Consider the following 23107-nt stretch of genomic DNA (forward strand, 5'->3'; position numbering starts at 1 on the left):
TCAAAACAGAATCATCACCTGGCAAAGCTGGCATCTCTAAATGCCAGGGAAACAAAGTTTCTATAAGAAACATGGCCTGGCAATCCTTGTCTTTTTACATGCTGGACTGGTAGCTTTAAAACCCTCTCTATCTAACATGCCCTAACACACACAGATGCAAAGCCTGCAGATCACTAGTGGGAACTGTAAGTTGTAAGGAAATCTTGAGAAGTTCCCTCTTAAAGTCTTCCTCTCTCCACTCATCACCCCATGTGCTTTTACAGTTACTTTGCTGGCTACAAACCAAGACAGCTATGGGAGCCTCCAATCCAAACCAGGGACCTAGAATCCTTCTGACCTCTCCAACATTAAGTGCTCCAACAACAAACCAACACCGTTTAGGGGCTAGATCAGGGTATGCCCACCTGACCCCGGAGATAAAATCTTGGTGTCTGTAAAGAGAAAATAGAGGTATGGAAAGCAGGGGTGTACTGTCATAGACATAGTTGCAGCCAAAGTAACATTAGCTGGAGCACTCGTTACCAAACAAGCATTCCAATGTGTGCATCAGGTTTCTCCATCTTCACGTTACATCTGTCAGGGATAATATTTGCCTGATTACTCAGTACTGTTTACTCAGAAATATTGATAATTGCAGCTGCAGTTCAGCTAACTTAATAACTGCACAGCTGCACACCTGTACTAAGAACTGCTTCCAGTTCCACATCTGTATTAATATTTCCCAAGAGACTCACAGGTTTACACAGCATTTACTTGTGTCCATGGATCCATGTGGTTACAATCAGTTGCCATAAAGGCCCTCCACAGCTCCATGTTAAGAGAGAAGTTTTCCACTTCCTCGTATATGTGGTTCTGCCTGCATTCTCATTAACACTTTTTTTTCCCCCACTCTCCTCTGATATGATGGCACAAAATCACTCAAAGCACTAGACTCAGGAGCATTTTCCAGTAACAGCCTCTCTCCTACTCTTCTGAATGGACCAATAAGCCCTGAAAGGTTTGAAGGGCTGATTTATCAGGGGGTAAAGATACAGAGATCAACTTTCTAATTGTCTTCATGCCAACAAGGCAAAAAAGGCTGTCTCTTAGTCTGTCGGTCCATCCTCTCTTTAACTCATCAGGCTGTCTTCTGAAGTCCAGAACAACAGAGATGGGTCAGTCATTTCCATCTTTCCTGCTACCCTTATTAAAAGTAATTATAAAATTACCTTTATAAAAATACATTACCTACTCTCAAGAAAATGCATTTCCCACTTTCGCAGTTGGCCTTAGCAAGACAGAGTGTGAAGTGGGGGAGAGACAGGCCCAGGTGACAGATGTGGAGTCTGGAGGACATAGCACTATGCTGGGAGGCCAGCAGAGTGGCTTGCTCTCTGGGGAGAAGTAGCACTGAAGGAAGGGCTGACAGCACTGAGCCTCCTTATTGCCTTAGAGAGCGCAGCACCATAGCCATTGCCAGCACTGACTACCAGGACCCATTTTCCTTCAGCGAGAAACAAGCTGGAGCTGGTGTATGCATTAGAGATAAAAAACAACACAGCTCCGTCTCCTGAGCCAAGCAAATTATCCATTATACACATCTGCTAGCTTCAGAGCCTTTTTTCTGCCTCCATTCCTGCCCTCTATAGTTTGAACACAGAGCTCAGAGTGGGCTAGATCTGTATCCTGTTCAAGGCAAAGGAAAGACCCCAACAAAGGAGCCAGGATTGGAAGTAAGAGAGGACCATAGCAAGAAAGGACTCCCCTTACCTCTGCCATCAGCAAGGCACCGATTATAGCCCACAGGGCTGAAGTACTCAAAGACGAAGACAGCCACCGCAGAGATGATAAGCAGCATCACAAACATCATCACCCATACATCAGCACTGAAAGGCTCTGCAGAGGAAGAGAAAACCATAGTGAAAGACCCGATATGCTACCTCACCTATCCCTCACATCCTTTGCTCTCCAGAGCACCTCAGTGAGAGTGTGGGGCAAACTGGCCAGGGGAAAAACAAAAGTTAAAACAAAGACTCAACTCCAGTCTGAAAAGCTATGTGAACTGGGAGAAGTGTAGTTTCTGTCTCTGTAATGACTGCATTATTTCTTGCTGTTACATTTGTGACACATGGCTCCATCTGGAGCTACGTGCAGCCATTGTGGCATGAACTGATAAAATAAAATGCATTGATAAAAGATTGTTCCCAGGAAGTCCTCCAGCACCATCTGGAGAGAGTGGGGAAAATCAAGCAGAACTGGCAGAGTTTCAGACAAGCATCCAACTTTAAAGATGTTATTGAGCCACAGCATCTCCAAATTTCTCAAGTTCAGCCATAACGATAGCAGTTTTTTTCAGCTATTCCATTCCCTTAGCAATGGAAACACTGGCTTATTCCAGAAATGTTAACATTGATCTCTTCCAGGTTTTCTCCTTCTCCAAGCCTGAACACATAAAGATGTGACTGAACCAGCTCAAACAAACATAGAACTCTGGTCCAGACTATAGCCAATATTTCAGCCTCAGTTAAATTTGCAACTTAAAATGCTGGAGTTAACTTTACCATTGCTTTTACATCCCCCAGTAATATTGGTGGAGCTATGTAAAGGCAAAAAACTCCTGAAGAGTGAGTAGTCATGAAATTCCTATTAAAGAGGTTTGGAAAAAATTCTTTACCCATATAAAGTTGTTTCTGTTCGTCAATGTTCTCAGGATGCTGGCAGAGAGGAGAAATTCATTATAGAATTCATACACTTGTGTTTGCTGCATCATAAAGCGTTCTATAAAGCCAAATAATAGACACTAAGAAGATATTGCTGTATTGGGGAAATGCAGTGTAGTTTCTCCATTCTCTGATCACCTTCCACCACTGAAGGACATTAAAAAACACTTTATTGGAAGACAGTGTCAGCACAGAACTGATAGCTCAACTGTTCTTGAAAAGCTCTATTAGATCTCTAATAGAGAGTCAAGTTGTTCTGTCAAGAAAGTGAAATTGATACCTTTTTTACAAATAATGTCTCTCAAAGTGCAACAATTTAATGCTAATTGTTATTACTAAGTACAATGGTATACCAGCTATAAGGTTTGAATCAATTTTCTTCTGCTTTACACTCCTTGGACATGCTATTAGTTGAGTCACTGGGAAACCACATGCTGCAGAGTAGGTGACAACTCTGAGTGAGCCCATTCTTTTCTGGGAATAGGCATACAATTGCTGAGAAATGCCTTGGAACTCCTAGGCAGTGCCTGTTTGCATTTGCCTGGATTTTGCTTGCTTGGGATTTAAAACTAAAACATCAGAGTTTATTTTTATACACCTGTCCCACAGGTACTCCCAAAAGAAACTTTCAGGCTAAGAATCACAAACAACCTTCACCTAATTTTTGATGAATGCAGGGTGAAGTTTTAATTTTAGATTAAAATGATACCTAAGAAGGCAGAAGGTGAGACAGTTCCATTGCTACGTGACACCATGACGCTGATTCCCGTCTCAATGAAGGGCACAGAGAAATCCACCACTTCTGAACGCTCCTCATTAATGGTGAGGGATCCCACAGCCATATAGGCCCGTTTGGTGACGACCTAGAGGAAGGAAAGGAAGAAATCACACATAGACCTGAGGCATCCCGCAAGTGCCTCAGCCAAGCCCCTATTCATGTTCCTGCCTTTCCACCCAGTCCTTTACTCCTTGTCCTGGGTTCAGCTGTAACAGTTATTTTTTCACTTCCTAGTAGCTGGTGCAGAAAATACCTGTTACAGCTGGACCCAGGACACTCCACGTGATCCCATTCCCTATATTGTTTCTATCATCTCTTTCTTATCTTTTATCAGGACACCTTCTTCCTTCAGGAAATGTATAGACATCACTTTCCCCCTCAAAGCTGGTATGTGTATAAAAAATAAATCCACAGAGGTCTTAGGATAAACACATCATCCACTGAGAAGACACCTTATCTCATTTCTCTGTCCTTGCTTTCTCCTCCCTCTAACACTGCAAAGTATTATTTCATTCTTTATGTACCTTATATACAATCTAAGCATAATCTAGGTTGCAGCCTCTCTGATGCATGGATATTAAGATCCTTCTTTGACTGTGAAGGCCAAATTTGTGACACCATAGAGAATAATAATTAATCATCAAACAGGAAAGGTAGTCAGAGCAGATTAATTTACCCAATGCCCAGAAAGAATCCAGGCCAATCATTTCTATAGAGTCACTTCTGTCCCTACTCAGAAAGGGACGCAGTAATGAAGAGAGGATAGACCTGAATCATATCACCCAGCCCAGGAATGAAACCCATCATGCCCTCCCTTTGCTGCTGACCTCTCCAATCATTCCATTCCATGTTCCATTGATCTTTTTCCCATGCTTGCCATTAGTCACCAAGTAGAGGTCATAGGTGAACTTGACAGACTTTGAGATTTTCTTGAGGATGTCAATGCAGAACCCCTTGCAACATTTCTTCATGTAATCTGGCTCCTCATCGGTTTTGTTCCTGAACCGTCACAACAAGAATGGGTTAAAGGACTGGGGGAAACTCCCTTAATACCCTTCTGTTGTCTTTATGCACTCCCCCTCCCACAGTACAATGTGTAGAATTTCATGTGTGCTATATGTGCTGGATGATGGACGGACACACTATGATGCTTTGACCAAAGGGGCCAGTCGTGAATGGACACAGGCCAGGCTGAGCAAATGTTGGTTACTTTTCTAAATAGGATTGTCAGGGTGTGATGGTATTGGCCCAACAGACTCCCTACATTTTGCTGAGTTGGGAGAGCCCAGTAGGAGGAGAAAAACCCAGGGGTGCCTACTCAGTCACTATGCGTTTTTGGCAAGGGACCGTGTTCCTCATGCAGGTGCCACTTAGGGGGTCCACGTTCTCCACAATGACAAACGGTGCCTCTTCCAAGGTCACAATACTCAGGTGATCGTCCTCACGTTCCTCAGAGTCAGGATACAGCTCAAAGCGAGGCCACACATAATACTTCATCTGCAACTTTTTTTCCTTCCATTTCCCCACCTGTGGAGACACAAACCACAGAAGATAGACTTCCAGCTGCCCTATCCCTCTGCATCTCCCACAGACCTGGGCAGAAAGACCACTCTGGAGTACCCAAGCTCATGGCTCATGTAAGGTGAGGACATTCCTGGGGAGAAGGCTCTGAGTAAGTGAGTTCAAGCAGGGGGAAGTGGAGAAAAAGAAAGATGCCTGGGTTATCTCATCTCTGTGATGGTCTCCCTCTGCAATAGTGACTGGATGACCAGGAAGATACCATCACAGCTGTCAAACAGATATGATGTCTTTCAACTTTCTCAGCCAAACAACAGGAACAGAGCTTATTGCCTCCTGAAATGACTTCAGCCTACTAGCCACAATAAAAATGGGCTTTTTCCTGCTAAAAAAAGAGAAGAAATATATACAAATGCTGAAAAAAATATAACGTTGAAGCAGAAAAATTGAAATATTTAACTCCAAATAGTCAAAAAGGAACTTGTTTATTTTTTCAAAATTTTGTCTTCATTTGTTTTCAGTGAAATTCATCAAACAGGTTCATTTTAGCCAAACTTGATTTTGTCCAGAAATAATAATTTTGCCCATTCCTAGTCAGGACTGAGCTCTTCCAAGAGATAAGCAACAGAAGGAGATGTTCTCCATTTGCAGGAGTGTCTTCACAGAAAAACATGTTGGTGCTTGCTAACAGAAGTTTTTGCTATCCCCTGCTGAGGCCTTATTGAAATACCTGTTCTTGTCCTTTCACAATGACTTGGTTACATACCTAAGCTGGAACACAAGGAATTGCTCTGTGTTTCTGACACATAAAAAATAAAATCAAATAGTATTTGATATTTTTAATGTCTATAAGAATATATTGCAATTTTAAATCTTTTCATATTCCATTTCTTGAGCAAACAGAAATCATACCTTCAGCAGTCAGAAAAGGGGGATGGAACTCAGTTGCCTTATACTTACTGCCACAAATAAGAGTTTTTTGAAGCCACTCCATTCCCTCAAGAGACGATATGTGTAACACATTCACTGAACATGTTAGATCATTCCTTGCAAAAAATCCAGGAAAAAAAAACAAACAAACCCTGGAACATCAACTAAGCTTTCAACTATCAAAGTCTTGCCTTTGTTCTGAATTCCCCCCATTACAGTTGACACTAATTAGCACCATGGCTGGCAGCTGAAGCTGAGAGGGCAAGAAACTAACTGGTCTTTAGAAGGAATTCTCCTGCTCCATCCTCAAAGAAAGCCCTTTAGGACAGGGCTGAGACATGTTGACTTGATGGCAAAAGCAGTGTAGGTGTGTGGAAGGCTTGCACGACTGCCCTGAGAAGGGTACCTGCTTAGTGGGTAAACAGAAAATCTTCATGCCACTGCAATCCAATACCCCTCCCACCACCCCCAAATTTCAGTCATTTATTTATTTAAGTGACAGGATGGGAGGGGGAAGCACTTATTAGAGGCTCATTAGGTGTCAGCAGTTATTCTGTGAAACTCAAAGCCCAGCTGGGGTTTGGCATTTGAGAGCAGCTAGAATTCACATAAAACACTTGTCGCCTTCAAAACAAACAAATGCTTCATCTGGCCATGAAAGAAAAATCCACGCCAGGGGCTTGTGAAGGGAGAAGAAAGGCAGAAAACATCACCCAGAGACAGCAGCCTCCCCATCCATCCCTGCAGTGTGAACACAGCACCCCAGGGATAGCAAGGCAGTGGGTTTGGTAAAAATGGGGTGAAGTGGCTGGGCAGCTGGTCTTAGTTTCCCAAGGTGATAAGCATGTCAAGGAGATCTTGCCCCTAATGTTCCCTCCACCTACAGAGTCATGCTTCTTGGATCAGAAAGCAGGGTGAACAGCTAGTTTTCTTCTTTCTTTCTCTCCTTCTGTTTTGTTGTGTTTTGTTACTTGAGTGGGCAGGGAGGGGCTGTTTTAATTTTTAACTACATTTCGAGCAGCAGGTGAAAGGTGGACTTGGAAACCAGTGGCCCCAAAAAGTGTCCTCGAATGACAGGTAGTGTTGTCCAGAGCAGCAGATGGTCTGTACTCAAACTAATATCTAAGCCTGGATGTGGAGAGTACATTCTGAGGGAATAAAGAGCTCCTTCAAGGTCTGTTCAGACCTAGGCTTCTCACTTGTTGACCAAGCAGCTCAATTCATCATCATCTGAGCCAGAGATTTCTGCAGTTCAACTTTAACCCTCAAGAAACTGAGCTCAAATCCCCAAAACCAGTTTGGTGAAACCAACAGACAAGTAGAACAACTGCACAGACCGCAGCTCAGTAGGGACCAGTGATTAAGATACTGCACAGAACAGCCCAGCTTAGTAACATTAACTTATCATAGAAATAAGTGGTTGATGAAAGAGACATCTTGCAGAATCTCAGCAGCACTTAGATATCACAGTAACAGGCACGATATAAACCCCTAAGTGATAAATTAGATCAGATAGGCAAACCCAGTGCGTAATTACCAAGAAGTTCTCTGGGACAGAAAGGGGAGTTCATAAGGCTGTGTGCCAGGCACGTTTCACAGTGTTGTACTACACGGACAACATTATGAAATTAGGGTAAGAGTGACAGTCTTGCCACAGCCTCCAGCGTGATGAAGCATCTAACCTGCAAATACAGTAGTACACATCCTTTCCTTATTATCCCAATAAAATCATTCTAAATAGTCCAAAGAGAAGGAAACAGGATGTAAGGGAATGCTCTGACCTAAATTTTCAAATTAACTGTGGCATCACAGTATCACAGTATTTTCAAAAGAATTAACTGCCAGAGCAGGAACATGTAACGTTACACAGGAAATAGGCGGGCATGCAAATATTACATTTCATTGTCACCCTCACTAACCAAGTTTAACAATCTTGTGTTCCAGGCACCCCTTGTCCTATCATTGTTTGCCACTGCAGACATGTACACATACGTATATAGCAAAGTCACTTATAAAAGCTTTTCTATAAAGATTAAGATAAGGGAGATGCTCCACTCCCTTAATCATGATCATACTCTCTGCAGCAGGGTGAGGGGCCCAGAATATATTCCAGATGGGGTCTCACCAGGGCAGAGTAAGACGAAGGAGGCTTAAACAACACCGTGGGCAAGGACATTGGCCTTATAGCCACAAGGGCACAGTGTTGGTAAAAAAAACCACATGCTCTCAGAGGTTGGAGACTAATGCAAGAGAGATGCAGAATATACAAATGTGCACTCTCAGCCTGTATGCTGGATGGCAGCAATCTGCCATCAGCTTAGTGTCATCAGCAAACTTGGAGCAATCATCTAAATCATTGATGGGAACAGAGGTTACAGGCCTGCAACAGAATTAACTCTCTGGCATGTCTCAAAAATACATGCAAATATTACATTTCATTGCTAACCTTAACAATCAGGCATGCCCTATACCTGCAGACATGTACACATACGTATAAGCAAAGTCAGAAAAGCTTTCTTAATTAAGACAGGGCAGACTTCTTTATATGATCATACATGCAAGGGTCAAATATGTATGCATGTAGTAAGACGACCAGGCTTAAACAACACGTGGGCAAGGACAGTATGGATAGTAAAAAAAACCACATGTGCAGAGGTTGGAGACAATGCAAGAGAAAGAATATACAAATGTGCATCATATGCTAGATAATCTGCCATCAGAGGGAAGGAGCAATTCACTGTGGGGACAGAGGTTAGCTGCAACAGAATTAAATGTCACAGACTTGTCCCCATAATGATGCCTTCTCTTAAAGAATATAACCTGCCAAGCTGTGCAGATCAGAGCAAGGCACTTCTGAAGTCTCAGGGTGTTTGGTATTAACAGCTTGTGAACTGCTGTTACTAAGGTTTTGCTGAGTGCTTGCCCAGGCATCTTACATATTGGTCACCCTGCAGTTTCAAGACCTACTGGGCGTTCTTCGATCAGAGTCTAGTCATTCAAACCCCCACTAGGAGCCCTGGAGGGTTGCAGAATCAGCAGAAGTAAGGATACTAGGGATCTCTGAAACCTCCTTTCTAATCATTCTCCAATCCATAGGAATGTTACTATGTGTCATGGCAGGGCTTCTAAGAGCCAGAATTTCACCTTAACTTCCCCTTGTTCTGTCTGTAACTTGTCTGATCTTATCAAGAAAGGTAAGTCACTTCTGTTTAGGGATAAATTTGGAGGCGTTGAGGGAGAGAAGCAGCCAACTTTTACCTTAAATACGAGATCTTACTTTGGATAGGAAGCTATTGGAACCAGAAGTCCAATACATTTGCAAAGTAAAAAAGTGAGAACTACTGTAGCGCAAAAAGTCAATCATATATACCTTTGGTTTTCCTAAGTATATAAGCTATCCCATGCAGACAAAGGGCAAGATTGCCTATGCAGGGAGAAATGAAGTAAGAGCCTTCCAAAAGGCTTCCAGCAGCCTGGCAAATTGCCTTAACCATGGTGTAATGCAGCCAGAACAAAAGTGTTCTGCAGTATGTTAATGCGCATCTTTAATGAAAGGTGTATTGCATTAGTTCCCCGAAACTAACTCTTAACAGAAGCTTTTCTCTTCCCAAGGGAAGCTAAGTTTTGTAACAGCCATTTGTGGCAGATGTTTGTCTAACCTGTTCTTACACTGACAGAGGGCCCACAGAATCTGTGGGCAGTCTATTCCAGTACTTAACTATCCTTCCCATTAAAAAGGTGGGTTTTTTCCTGATGTATAACCTAAATCTCCTTGCTGCAATTTACACCAGGAGAATATATTTCCTTATTCTTCTACATGTGCTCTTTTCAGTGTTATCAGGTCAGAAAGATATTTATAACACACCGGAGCTGGTAGTCTCATTCAGTGGATAACTTGCACGCTACACTGGGAAAAGCAACTGCCTATTGAAACATCCAGCGCCAGTCTCACCATTTACAAAATCCTTATGCAGATGGGTAGTATGATCAAGCACAATCTACTTGTGTGAACTTCCAAAATTGTTTGTTCTCGCTAAAGACTGGCAAGTCAATCTATCTCTGAACTCCTCTTAGTATGCTAAGGCAGGACTTCAAAACATAAGAGCATCTGGAAAAACCTCTAAATAATGTCAATAGATGGAAAACCAACACCTTCAAGAAATTTGACTTTTAAGGAGTAGGCAACAGAATACAATTCTGGATAAAACCAAAAATGTTCTGACACATTTCTTTGACAAAATGCTCAGAGGCACTGCATTCATATTTAGGGTGAAGGTCCAAGGGAAAGCCTGAACCTTCAGATGCCTGTTTTTCAGGAGGCTGCAAGAGGGGTACATCTGGGCAAAGTCTTTTGACAGTTTTTATTTCATTCAGACTCCCATTTGCACTGTGTCTTGCACCACCCTCTTTTCATTTAAAATCTTCTGTCAGCTCCTGCCACTCCTGGTATAGAAGAAATACAAAAGGAAGAAAAGGGATTTGGTTTCATTTACAGACTAAAACAAAGACCATCCCAAACTCACTCAGGACTTCAACTGCTTTCTTAATTTTCCCAGGTCAATGTTTTCTGCTTTATTATGTGTTTGGGATTTACTTTTTTTCCCCAGAAGCTGAGGGGCTTTCTCATTTCAGTGGGGAAGCACTAAGGCAATAACACAAGTGATGGATTAGAAAGCAGAAATCTCCTATTCCACCAAGGACCAATGGAGTCTAATCTACACCCTTATCCGCTCCACACTGTAGCAAATGGAGATAACACTATGTTTTCACCTCTGGGCTTCACTGGGTAGATAAACACAGAAAAGGCCTTGAGGTTCACAAATAGTATGGAAATAAAGAGATGTGTGTCTATACCTAGGTGAGGGAACATACACAGCATGTATCTGTGAATGGTGTAAATGTAAAAATTTCCCTTCTTTTATCTTTGCTGTCAGACAGTTATCTGGAAAAAGTTTATGTAACTTTTGCACCTGATTTCAATACATGAAAAAGAGAAGATCAAATATAGAAAAGGTAAAGGTAGGATGTTGGGCAGTGGGCAGAAAATAGCAGTGTTATGGGTAATACAGCTGATGGAAAAGCATACCTAACCCCTCTGGGAAGCAGGGAGAGTTCAGGGAGAAATAAGTCTTGTCAGTACTATTCATACAGATCCTGAATGAGGACATAGGAAAACCAGAACAGCTGGGCAGGACCTGAAAAGAGCTACTTTAGGAATAATAGAAACGCCATAGAAATAGTCATTATAACTGGGACACTGCCAATGGAAGTATGCACTGCTTGCGGTATATAAAAATAAAGGTAAACCTGGGGGATGCTATTGTAACCTTAATGCTGCAGTAGATTGTGAAGAAATAAATAAAGTGAAATCATTTGGGAGTGAGATAGTTTTTGGAAGGCTGGTGCAAGATATTTCACCAGGACTGAGCCACAGAGATCTATTGTTTCTCCACAGGCTTGGTTTTCAGTCTGGATAGAGATGTCATTACTGTTACTAAAGAGAAATTATATCAGGAACTAAGTAATTATGGGAGACTTTCGTTTTCTAGAGATAGGTGGAAAATAAATGCAAATTTTAACATCAGCACCTTTGTGTCTTTTTTTCTAGATCTCATAGCTGACACATTTCCTCACCCCAAAATTATTCAACAGGCATCAGGTCATGTTATTTTACACTTGGTTTGGACAAAGCAGCTAGGAATCTTACAGAAAAGCTAGTTATCAGAAATAGCCTTGGATCGAGTGATTAGGGGAATAGAGAGCCTGCTTTAAAGGAGAAGATTACAAAGCTTGTTTAACCTAGATAAATGAAAGCCAAGAAGGAATATGACTGCTCTGTATAAATAAAGGGGGGACAGATGCACAACAGAAGGAGAAAAGAGGGTTTAAAGCACAAGACCAATGCTGGTACAAGAACAACAGGTTGTGATGAAATTTGCCTTGAAAATACAGTGGATTTTAAGCATCAGAGGAGGGAAGCTCTGGAAGAGCTGCCCAAAAGGAGCTGTGAAAACAACTAAAATGGGGTTGAGAAGAAACACAACTGGTTCATATAGAGCTATATGATGCTGCTTCCTTGAGTAGTAGGGATGGGACCAAATGAGCCTTTCCAGTCCAGTGTCTTAAATAAGCAGAAGCAAGAGGAAGAATTCTGTGGAAAACCTTTTCTCCCTGACTTTTCAGCCTGCAGATGTAAAAACTCATATATACCACTATATCTCTGTTCCCCAGCTAACCCACATGATCACATATACTCTTGCCATTGATACCTCTACCTCCTAGGCTCATAATTCCCCCATTCAGCAGCAAAACCTTCTCCAGTGCCTTGAGAAGAGAACATTCTTCTTAGGCTTCACCCAAGCTGATTAAGTCACAACTCTCACACTTAAGAGTGCTAACATCACAGCCATTACCAAATGTATCATTCCTGTGATGTTACAGGTCTGTATCCTCACATAGGCTGGTCTACAGCAGGTGTAGAAGAGATGCCATAGAGAGCGAAAATCTCCTGTTTACAGACACTCAAGGTGATTAATTAGCCACATCAGCCAAAGCAGACAAGAAATGGTTGTGAATGCTCCACAAGCAAAATTAATTAACAGAGAAACAACACTCCTTCCTGAACCTCAAGTTCACCTTTCATAACCACCTGGGGAAGGGCTGCTTTCTTCACTGCACCTGCAGAAGCAGGAATTGCTTCTAATAGCCTTTCAATTAAACATGTAGGCTGCAGGAGATGGTGGAATTTTCTTCCCTCTATATTTATACAGCACCTAGCATATGCCAGAGAAAGGCTTGGCTTAGAATACAGACAGGGTGAAGTACTTGCTCTTGTTTACAACTCATTCTGGGAATAAAAGCTCTTTGCAGAAACACAGTCCCCCAGCTCACTGAGGTCTGGCTTTTATACAGCTCTTGCTGGTTTTGCTGAAACATTTCTTTCCTAGTGCATTTAAATGCTTTTTGCAGTTGCTGAGGTCCTGTCCCCTGCCATGATTAGCCTGAGAAGGTTAATGAGATATGCTTTGAGTGCTTCTGATTTCTGCAAAGCCTATGGAGCTCCACTGGTGTCACAGAAAGGTCAGAGCTGTGAGAATGCCAAAGTGTTTGCCTTGGTAAATCATTTCTCCAAACCAGAAGGTACCAAGAGTTCACTACAGGCATAAAACTAGCGAGGATCACCTGAGAGCTTCCTCTGGCAGATGGTGTTCTTGGTAATAGTGGTAGTAGTCCATCCAGGCAAGGCTGGCTTATGCAGGAGCAGCATGGTTTCCAGGGGGACATATTTGCTCAAGGTCCTCAATGCTACCTGGTGTACACATAACCATGATTTATGCAAGTGCAGACTGCAATCAGCACAGGCATAATTAGGAGACGTGAAGAGAGAGGTTAAAGGAAGCTTTTCATGGTAATGTGGGCTGTGATCTGAGTAGTCTGGAGGATGTAACTCGGCAAAGCTATAGCTTCGAGAGGATGCAAATCAGGTGTTAGGATTTTGGAAGAATAAGAAAAAAATCTGTATCTTAACAAACACTGCAGCCTGACTGAACCATCCAACACAAGCCACTTCCAGCTAGCAGGCAGTGACAGCACCTGACTCAGGCTCTTACTTCAATAATTTTACATCCTTATGGCCATTATGCCCTTCTGAAATGTCTCTATGTGAAGAGAGGGGAGCTTAATACAATGTCCCAAACTCTAGCAATGTTGGTCTAGTCTGATTCTGGTCTGGGAAATAAAACCTAAAGCTAGGAAGCTTATCCTGCTCCATCATTGCTCATCTAAGGTGAAAGAAGATTTCACCCTGAGCATCTTTACTGTTGCCCTCTGCAGAACCATGGGGCAGAGGAAAATGGGGCAAGGATACTGGTAAGATTGCATGTTTTCTGTCACAGGGGGTTTGGGAGTCACAAAGGTTTAAAGCAAAACTTATTTTTATGTGCATAATAGGTATCTAAACACTTTATGAAAGCATTTTGCAGTCTCTAGGAGTGCATCCGCATTGTGCAGGTGTGTGTCTGCATCTAGTACGTGTCCATGCATGTAATGCCCTATCTAATGATTTTTCCCTTTGGCTTTCTCTGTTGAGTGCTGGGCTTTGGTTTGCATTTTGCTGAGCTTTCATTTCTTTCACTCAGACTTTTTTTCCCCTTAAAGCATGATACACAGAGGGAGAGATGCGCTTTGACAAGTCACACCGCAGCTTGGGAGATGGTTTAGATCTTTACCTGATAAATGGGTCCTGTGCAGCAGTGTACAAAACCACTATGTGTGTTCCCCTGTGCAGTGACACCTACTCTTTACACAGAGCAAATACCTTTCCCAGCACCTCTTGGGACCTGAGGCTGAAGGAATGTTTAAAAACGCATAGCCAGAGGAAGGTCAAAAATGTTTCCTTGTGCTGAGAAAAACTAAATGTTGAAGCATGTCCCAGCAGAGTTAGGAGAGGAGGCGACATTAAGAGAGAGGGGATGGGCTGCCTAAACCTTTCTGATTTCTGAGCTGTGCAAGCAAAACCAAAGGTGTCGCATTGAAAAGCATCTCTGCGAATACCAGAGAGATCCTTTAACTTTCACCGGGGGGTGTCGCAGCGAGTGAAACGCCTCCCCGTCCTCTATACACCAGCCAGAGCTACTGCCCTCTGCACAGCAGCCCCACATTGCCCCCACGCAGAGACGCACACCTGCCGAGAGAGGCACGGCCCCATGCACGCTCCTACACAGGGTGCTCAGCTCTTCTCTTGCTGGTGAAAAGGGGAGGAATGTGCCTCTGGAGGAGGAATTACTGCACGTTGGGAGCAAGATTTCATGGAAGGCAGTTACGCATCTGCATGTTCCTGTTTCTTTTCTCTCCCACCACTAAGAGCTCTGGGCAGGCAATTGCAAATGCTGTCTCCACTGGCCACACACCCTTTGTATGGATCCTAGCCCTGTTTTCACACTGGTATAGCCACAGCCAGCCCCACCGCCTCTACACCTTCAGAGTGTATGTCTGCATGCCCCCCAAACCTCGCATATGTTGGGGGGCCATATACACTGCACAGAAGCTGTCCCAAGGATCAGACAACTGAGCCACTGCTCCAAGTTGTCACTGGATTTCCAAACTAGTAGAAACCCCAGCTCTGCTCTGCACCCTGGTTCTCTGCCAGATCTCTTCTCTAGCTTTGCAAAGGGGCCAGATGGGAAGCAAAGCTGTGGGATAGAGGCAACCGAGGACACCCTTGCTGTTTTCCCTCTCCCCCATGTGTTGTTAAGGGGGCTGCTTTCTAGCATCCTTGCACCTTTCCAAATCCAAAGTCTTCTTTGCCTGTCTCTATGGAGAAGGCATGGAGATAAATTCATACCCTGACTCAGTTTCTCCCTCCCTCCTTCTTTCTTTCACTTATTCAGATGTTCCCAACTAAACAGAGGGCACAAGAGACAGAAGGGAAGCAGAGGCAGCTCCCACCTCCCCTGTGTGATCAGAAACAGACGGTGGTCCCTCATGCCCCAGCTCATCAGTACCCCAACTCCTGCCCACCTATGGTCCTCGCCCCCGTCACTGGTATGCAACCACTGACACAGTCCCCACTGCACAGACTTGTCTCCTCACCACTGCCTCCATCATATCTTCAATTTGTTGCTCTGCTGCCACATGCCAGGACCAGCTGCAAGAATGAGACTGGCGCAAGCAGTGGGGCATGTGCAACCTGCAGAGATGGGGGAGTAACTCATGGTTTGATTTCCACCCCATCTCAGCTCCCACTGACTTAGGGCTGGGCTGGGTGCTTTGTCCTCATCCCAGCAGTGCCCAGATGATAACCTCACCTCTGTTCTCAAATGAAGTGCTGGTCAAAAACACAGTGGTATCAGAGCTGCGCATCTCCACCAGCAGCGAGCATTGCCAGGGTACTTCTGTCTGTGCTGCTGCAGACCAGCCCCTCCAATGGGAGAGGCTGCCAGGCTGGCCCAGGGCTCCCAGCTGGTTTGAGCTGTACTCCCCCACTGGAGACTTCTGCCTTAAGAGCTCATGCATCAGCCTCTCTGGTGGATGAGGGCTCCAGAATGAGAGCCCACAAGCTGCAGGACCCCCAGCTGACCCACTACTACAGCCGAGCATTGAGTTTTGCTTGAAAACCATGGCACTCTGATGTGTTTGGGCAGGGCATGGGACAGGACTCGCCAGCCCTACCCATAACCTGCAGAGAGGACCTGACCCTTGGATGGAGCCCACTGGTGACTGCACATGTGCCATGCTGGCTGGAGCCAGCGAGCACTCTGTGAGCAGCAGAGAATGGCTCTGCCAAAGACTTTGCTCCTTTCCCGTCCCATACACAGGTGTAGACACACACCCCAGCAGCAGTTATCCTAAAATGATTGGGATTATAGTCCAGGTAGAACTGCCAAAGGCCCAGCTGAGGCCATCTGGGCTGCAAGTCATCTATACGCAAAAGGAGTATAATCAGACCTGAGTCTAGATAGGGAGAGAGGTAACCTTGAAATCAACAATTTGGGAAGGAGAAAGGAAGCTATTTATTTGCCAGCCCCAGCTGGCAAAGAAGCGTTAAGCCAAGCACTGCTTTCTAGGGAGCATGACCTTAAGAATATAAAATCCTCCCATTCTCTCAACCCAGTGGAACTCAGATACGCCTATTTTTCATAGAATCATAGAATTATAGAATGGTTACGGTTGGAAAGGACCTTAAGATCATCAAGTTCCAACCCCCCTGCCATGGGCAGGGACACCTCACACTAAACCATGTCACCCAAGGCTCTGTCCAACCTGGCCTTGAACATGCCAGAGATGGAGCATTCACAACTTCCCTGGGCAACCCATTCCAGTGCCTCACCACCCTCACAGTAAAGAACTTGTTCTTTATACCCAATCTAAACTGCCCCTGCTCAAGTTTGAACCCATTACCCCTTGCGCTACCACTACAGTCCCTGATGAAGGGATTTATCTGTTATTTTGTTCCTAATCATGTCAACACAAAGCAGATCTTGTGCCATTCTCTTTCTGCAACCTGAAAGTAGAAGAACAGGCATGACAGAGGCAGTCTTGGAGACATAACATGAAGCAAAGGCTGAGCAGGTTGCAAAAGCTCTTTCGTGACACATGTAAGTCCACATGTGGAATGACTTCTTGAAGTCTGGAATTAGCTGGATGACTTCATACACGTTATTTAAATGTGTGTATACTGTGTAGTTACCTCTATTAAAAGGGGAGTAAGTAGTAAGACTCATTTAGTTCTCTGACATTTTCCATTCCAGCAATCTTCAGGCTGGTTCCCTGCTAAAAGCCAACATCTCCATGTCTTGCAACAGACATTTGAAAGTCAGCAGGATAAAAACCCTGAGGCTAAGGACATGATTTTTACTTTGGCCCATCAAATTTCATTCACTTTTAACTGCATTATAACCTGTTAAATAATCGTAATTTCTTTTCTGTCACTTTCTTGCAGAAATCATGGCAGAGAGCCCAAACAGCATCTGAGCATAAATCCATGGGGACATCCCCACAGTCAGTACAAGGAACACCTCAGCTTTGGCAGCGCAAGCCAAAAGCCTGATCAGGCTGCCCACAAAAGTGAACAACCTGCCCAGGTTCTTCTCTATCTTTTAGACACACTCCACTGTAAAAAGGTCACTTGCACTCCACCATGTGGGATGCAGAAGAAAGGCAAACCAGTTTGATCTGTCATTACTGCCTGTGGAACAAGTACAGGTTAGTCACTGGGTTGAGCAGTCAGACTCAGTGCTGAAGGTTCAGCATGCACGAGAATGAACAGTGTATTTCTGCAGAAAAGATCTTGCATTTTCCCCTTAAAAGTAAAATAAAACACACACAGACATGAAAAACCCCATAAACCGAACTACACAAAAGGAACTTTATTTAGGTTGAAATATTAGGAAATGGCAGGTTTACTGTTTCCTTTTCAGCTTTTCTTCCATCCCACTTGTGTGTGGACATTCTGATTCAAGTTTTAATTAATGAGTACATACAACTCTCTCCACAGGGTCCCTGCCTCAATCCTGTGCTGTAAAGAAACTTGAAGGAACAGTATTAAGGTGCCCTGGGAAACAAGACTGGCATTTCCTAGCTTGACTTCAGAAGCTAAAAATGAAATCACTGTTTTGGTTTTTTTTCTGTTTGTAATTGCTTATACAATTGTGCGCGAGTTATTACAAAACCAATAAATGGGCCAAGAAAGTACCAGTGATGATGGAGAAAGAGATATCCATAAATCACCATGCACTGGCAGAGGACAGAGGAATAAAAAAAAAGGGCGATGGACAGCAAACCAATCAACCAAAATAGAGATTATGCAATCCAATTTTATGATGAAAGAGGCAGCACTGACCTTGCCAAGGGGTTGAACAAGGCAAAGGAAGCAGAAGCCAAATTGGAAGGGAGCATTGGAGAGAGGTGGAAGAGGGTGAAGCTGGCAGGTGCCTCGTGGTCATGGTGCCCAGAAGGTGAGAGGAAAGGAAGGCACTAATCAGGCAGATTATGCTGCAGGCAGATTTCTCACATTGCAGCAATATGCTTATAAGAGGCTAAGAGAGAGGGCTAGGTATGGACAGGACCATGCCTGTCTAGTCTGTGTAACCTTAGAGTAGAAGCATGAGGGTAGGGGTAGATGGCATGGGGACACCAAACCAGTTGCAACCCAGATATCATCTAGCCGTGTTAGCCCAGCAGGGCTGAGAGCCAAGGCAGCTTGCCAGGATTTGCACCACACCGTGCTGCTGCATCCCTGTGGTGCTGCTCTGCGTGGTGTGGATTTACCATTACAAGCCTAAGCCAGTACAGGCAATGTGTAGCTGAGTTTCACAGAGCACACTTGCCCTAAGCAGCTGCAGCAGCTGTGCAGAGCGCAGATGCTGTCTCCCCAAATGACCAGGAGTGAAGAGACACAAGTGCTGGCTGTAAATTTGTCCTGTGCTTACTCTGTGACCTCAAGCAAGCCACTGAAGCTTTCCAAAGCTCAGTTTTCCCTCTATAAAAGGCTCTTAATAATCCACCCCGTGTTGCGAGAGGGATGAACAGGGACCTAACAGCTGGGAACAATGAAAAAAGTATATTAAGGAGATGCCTGAGATCACCCATCCCAGAAGAAATTGTGCAGCTCAGGGCTGCACCTACAAGGGCTACTCCTCATGCCCCACATCAGAGGAAGAATCTTTGATGTAGAAGGGTAATTGTTCCTGCAGAGCAGCCATGCATGCCGGCAGTCAGCAATGGAAATCATGCTGATTAATGACAAAGAGGTGGTACAGCAGGTCAGGAATGTAGATCGACAGCTGTGAAAGGAACAGCGGGATTTTATATGGTACTTGCTAAGGACTAGTTTGGGATCAGGAGATTAACTAAAGCTTGAGAGCACATTTTTGAGTCCTCTCCAGCTGCTCTGGAAGCTGAAGTGGCACAAGTGACCAGGCAGCTGTCTTTCCTGGCTCTCTGAAGATACCTTCTCTGGAAGAGGGAGCAAAGTGATGCTTGAGCTGGGCACAGCGGCACTCAGCCCTGCCCCTTCCAGCCTCCACGAAGCAGTCCCATCTCACTTCCCATAGTTAACATAAAACTCGGTCAGATGAGGCCCCAGGCCTCAGCTCCTCCTCTTGGCTCTGAATCAGCCTTTCTGCCACCTCAGGACCCCATGCAGTAAGTCTCCACACACATAGGTCACATATGGGTGGGAGGGAGTCTGCAGCCTCAGAGGGTAGGATGCCTCCAAAGATGCTACGCAGTTGCCACAGACAGCTGTGGCTCACCAACGCAATGCTGTCTTGCACAGAGAAATGGAGACAACCTCCAAGACCTGGACAGAAGAAACAGTCTTGGAGGACTGGCTGATCAGCAGTCCTTAATGACAAACAGGCACTATGGGGAGTTGGCCTGCCATGTGTAAAGCCTGCCACAAGCAGCCCAAGGCACGTACAAGTGCAAGTTTACCTCAGTGACAACTTTAGCCCTGCCTGCCTTTCTGCTGTGCCAAGAATATCCAGTAAGCCAGACCTTACCCTTCTTGCGACAGAAACAATCATGCTTACAACTGAACATTTATCCCTTCCAGTCTACTGATTATTTCACCAGGGACCCTTAACGTTCCATTAATATCAGTCTTTGTGGAGCTAAATATATACACTAAGCACATATACAAATACATATAAATATGTCTCTATCTAGCAGAGAATCCAATTAAATGAATATGTTACGCCTTAGCAATTAATGAATTCAACAAGCTCAGCTGCCTCTTGCATATGATTAAAGTTCAAGCAATATCAATCATAACAGCAAAAAGGTTCCAGATTTTCCTACATTCTGTCTACAAGTAGATTCTTAACACTTAAATCAGTGGGCAAATTCAATTGTGTTTGTAAACCTCAGGAAACTCATCTTCCCAATGGCATACAACCTGTCCTTCAACCCATGGTAGGCTGTTCTTACATGCAGCATCTCAGACCACTCCAGCATTCTTATATATCTTTCTGCAGCATTTTCTGGATGGCAGGTTGGTAAAAATGCTGGTGTCTTATGTCAAAAGAAAGCAAATTCGTTGACTGAATAGAGCTCGCTCTGTAATCAGTTGGCTGGTGCAAATGCATTCTTTCTCTTTGTGTTCAGTTGCCAATTTTTTATTTGTGTTTATGTGTGTGTGTTTGTGTGCACATGTGTGCATGTGTTCTTTTATACATTCATCTTTTTTCCAGGACAAGGCTTTTTCGTGCAGTTTCTGCCTCTCAGCAGTAGACAATACTGAGCGCTCTAGGGACTGCTTAGTAATCCTTCTCTCACAGTATCCCTCCTTTGCATTCATTAGATATTCCCCAAGGGGTAAGTTCTACATAAAATAATATTTAAAGCCACTAAAGGACAGAGATGCAGAAAAGCACACGAGGGACTTGGCTGCAGTACGCAGGGCACAGAAGGGAAAGAACAGAGGCATGGCTTGGAGGGCTGGAAGAAGACAAATGACCAGAGTTTGAACTGGAAACACAACCATCCCCTTCTCTTCCCTGACCCAGGCAGCACAGTAGGCTGGTTTTCACCCTGAGACCAGAACTGATATAATACAGATCTGTGTTAGTACAGCTGCACAAACTCCAAAGCCAAGAATGTTCCTTGCTGGGAGGCTAGAGGAGGTAACCAGCCTTTAAAAGAGACACACCAGAGACACAGCTAACCAAATATACTTCTAATGCTGAGTCTTTTTCATTGCAGCTGTCCCACTGTTCTCCCAGTCTGTTGTCACACTCAAGAAAGAGGCCTAGAACACCTAGGTGCAGGTTTGAGGCTCCTTTCTGGGGACTGCTTGGATCTGTTGCAGACAGAGGTCAGGTCCCAGCTCCGATCCTGGTTGCTCCTTTGCCCCCAAGCCAAGTAGCAGAAGGGTCAGCTGATCACCCTCCAAAACCCTGGAGCCACTCCTCTACCCTCATCCCTGCTACATGGCTTGGAAGAGGCTGTTACCATACTGACAGCTTCTTTCAGGCTCAGCAGCTTGTGGATCCTGTACCCATGCAGAATTATTTGTGTCTACACCCACAGAACTACAGATTTCACAAGTCTGTATGAGATATCAAAGAATAAAGTTTGGATCTTTTCTAGACTACTTGAAAAACACTGGTTTGAACGTGGGTATTATAGGGAACAGGGTATAAAATCGGCCACTTATGTTACCCATGTAGGATGGTAGTTTGAGGGGTAATAGCCACATAAAATATGTCATGCCCCAGGAAAACCACACGCTAGTTGTTTGTTTTCCAACCTATCCAGAAAAGCTAAACAGCCCTCAGAATATCCAGTCAAGAGTCAGTTTCTTGCAGAGCTGTGGGAGCACACTCTGTCACACATACAGAGCCCACGGCCGGCATCGTCAGATTTGAAGAACCACTTGTGTGGTCAGAGTAGGACATTTTTTGTGCACTGGCATGCAATGACGCTTCACAGAGATTTGGAGATCTTTCTTTCAGAAGTATGTCCCAGATTTTTCACTTCCTCAGAAAGCTAAAAGGTCAAAGAAGTCCCCTCTTTCAGTTTCACTAGTTTTATTTTCTCCTCTATGTACAAAGATGCTGGCTGCTGTTTGAGTTGCGGTAGGAAGCAAGCCGTCAATGAGAATTTTGGGTTCAAATGAATGAAACCAGCCAAAGCCCCTTCTTCCCTCCATTTCAGCAATTTCTACAGCTTTTTTTATGCCTCTGCAGAGTGTTTTTATCACCATCTTAACCTGCTCTACATCAGTGTCCTTTGGGGAAGAGAGAAACTTTGGGGAAAATGCTCCTTACTGATAGTGAGAAAACAACGTCTACATACAGACATCAAAAAACCCAGCCTTTGCATATACGCGAACAAGTGTGCTGAACAGGAATGAGAGAGGGGATGGTTTCTAACCTGAACCCTGCGCAATAAGCATAAACAAATACATTTCCTCCCTAGGCAGCCTTCTTGCATTACAGGGAGAAGCACCCTGTCTCTGAGAAATTTGAAGAGGGAGAAGAGCCAGCAGTATCCACTAGAGAAATAGATGGAGGTGCCCTGTCAACATGGTGTGTACCGCTGAACACGAGAAACCAGCCCATTCCATCCATCCATCCATTCTCACTTCCTTCTAAGCAGAGTGGAAAATGAAAACACCCTTCCCACAAATAGTCATCCAGATGTCAAAGCATAACAGCATTTGCGCAGTTGGGATCCCTTGGGATTTTTCACCCCACACAGTAGTCTCAGCTGATGATTCCCCAAAGTGCCTGCTGCATTGTCAGGCTCCTTGCAGTTTGCTTTCTCTGTGGCACCAAGCCCTTTCCACCCATCACCTTCTCCCTGTCTGTGATTACCACTGCCTGTCAGCACTGCGGTAAATACGTGTATATTTCCAGGTTTCTCACTTCTCACTTTACAGAACTCTCCCTCCTAAAAAATGCAGACTTTCCAACCAGAGCAGACACTAACATAGAGAACAAACAGGAATTTTTTGACAGGTTCCCCTGCTCCGCTATGCACAAAATTACCTGAATCTAAGAGCAATTTTTCTGCTTCCTGCAGAAGGTTATTGCACTTCTGTAACTGTGATACTGTAAAGCTGTTGTCATAGGTGCCCATGATCTTACAGGTTAAGAAAAAGTCAGGTCTTGTATGAGAGCTGCACAAAATATCTCCAAAAACCAGAAGTCCGATGACATACAGCAAGTGGTGCAGC

General features: G+C 44.2%; 1 protein-coding gene across 1 annotated transcript in view; it reads right to left on the reverse strand.

Annotated features, from left to right (window-relative positions):
* Window positions 1–23107, reverse strand: part of GRIN2B (glutamate ionotropic receptor NMDA type subunit 2B) — a 216511-nt gene that overhangs the window by 28500 nt on the left and 164904 nt on the right. The window contains exons 7-10 of the mRNA XM_062624161.1: window positions 4796–5004; window positions 4305–4476; window positions 3409–3562; window positions 1750–1875 (exon numbers count right to left, since the gene is read on the reverse strand). Of these exons, the coding sequence (XP_062480145.1) occupies window positions 1750–1875; window positions 3409–3562; window positions 4305–4476; window positions 4796–5004 (661 nt within the window). The remainder of the gene's footprint in view (window positions 1–1749; window positions 1876–3408; window positions 3563–4304; window positions 4477–4795; window positions 5005–23107) is intronic.

The sequence above is a fragment of the Pezoporus occidentalis genome, unplaced genomic scaffold (assembly GCF_034315485.1).
Source record: "Pezoporus occidentalis ecotype Australia unplaced genomic scaffold, CSIRO_AGI_Poc_V1 ctg263, whole genome shotgun sequence".
Lineage (NCBI taxonomy): Eukaryota > Metazoa > Chordata > Aves > Psittaciformes > Psittacidae > Pezoporus > Pezoporus occidentalis.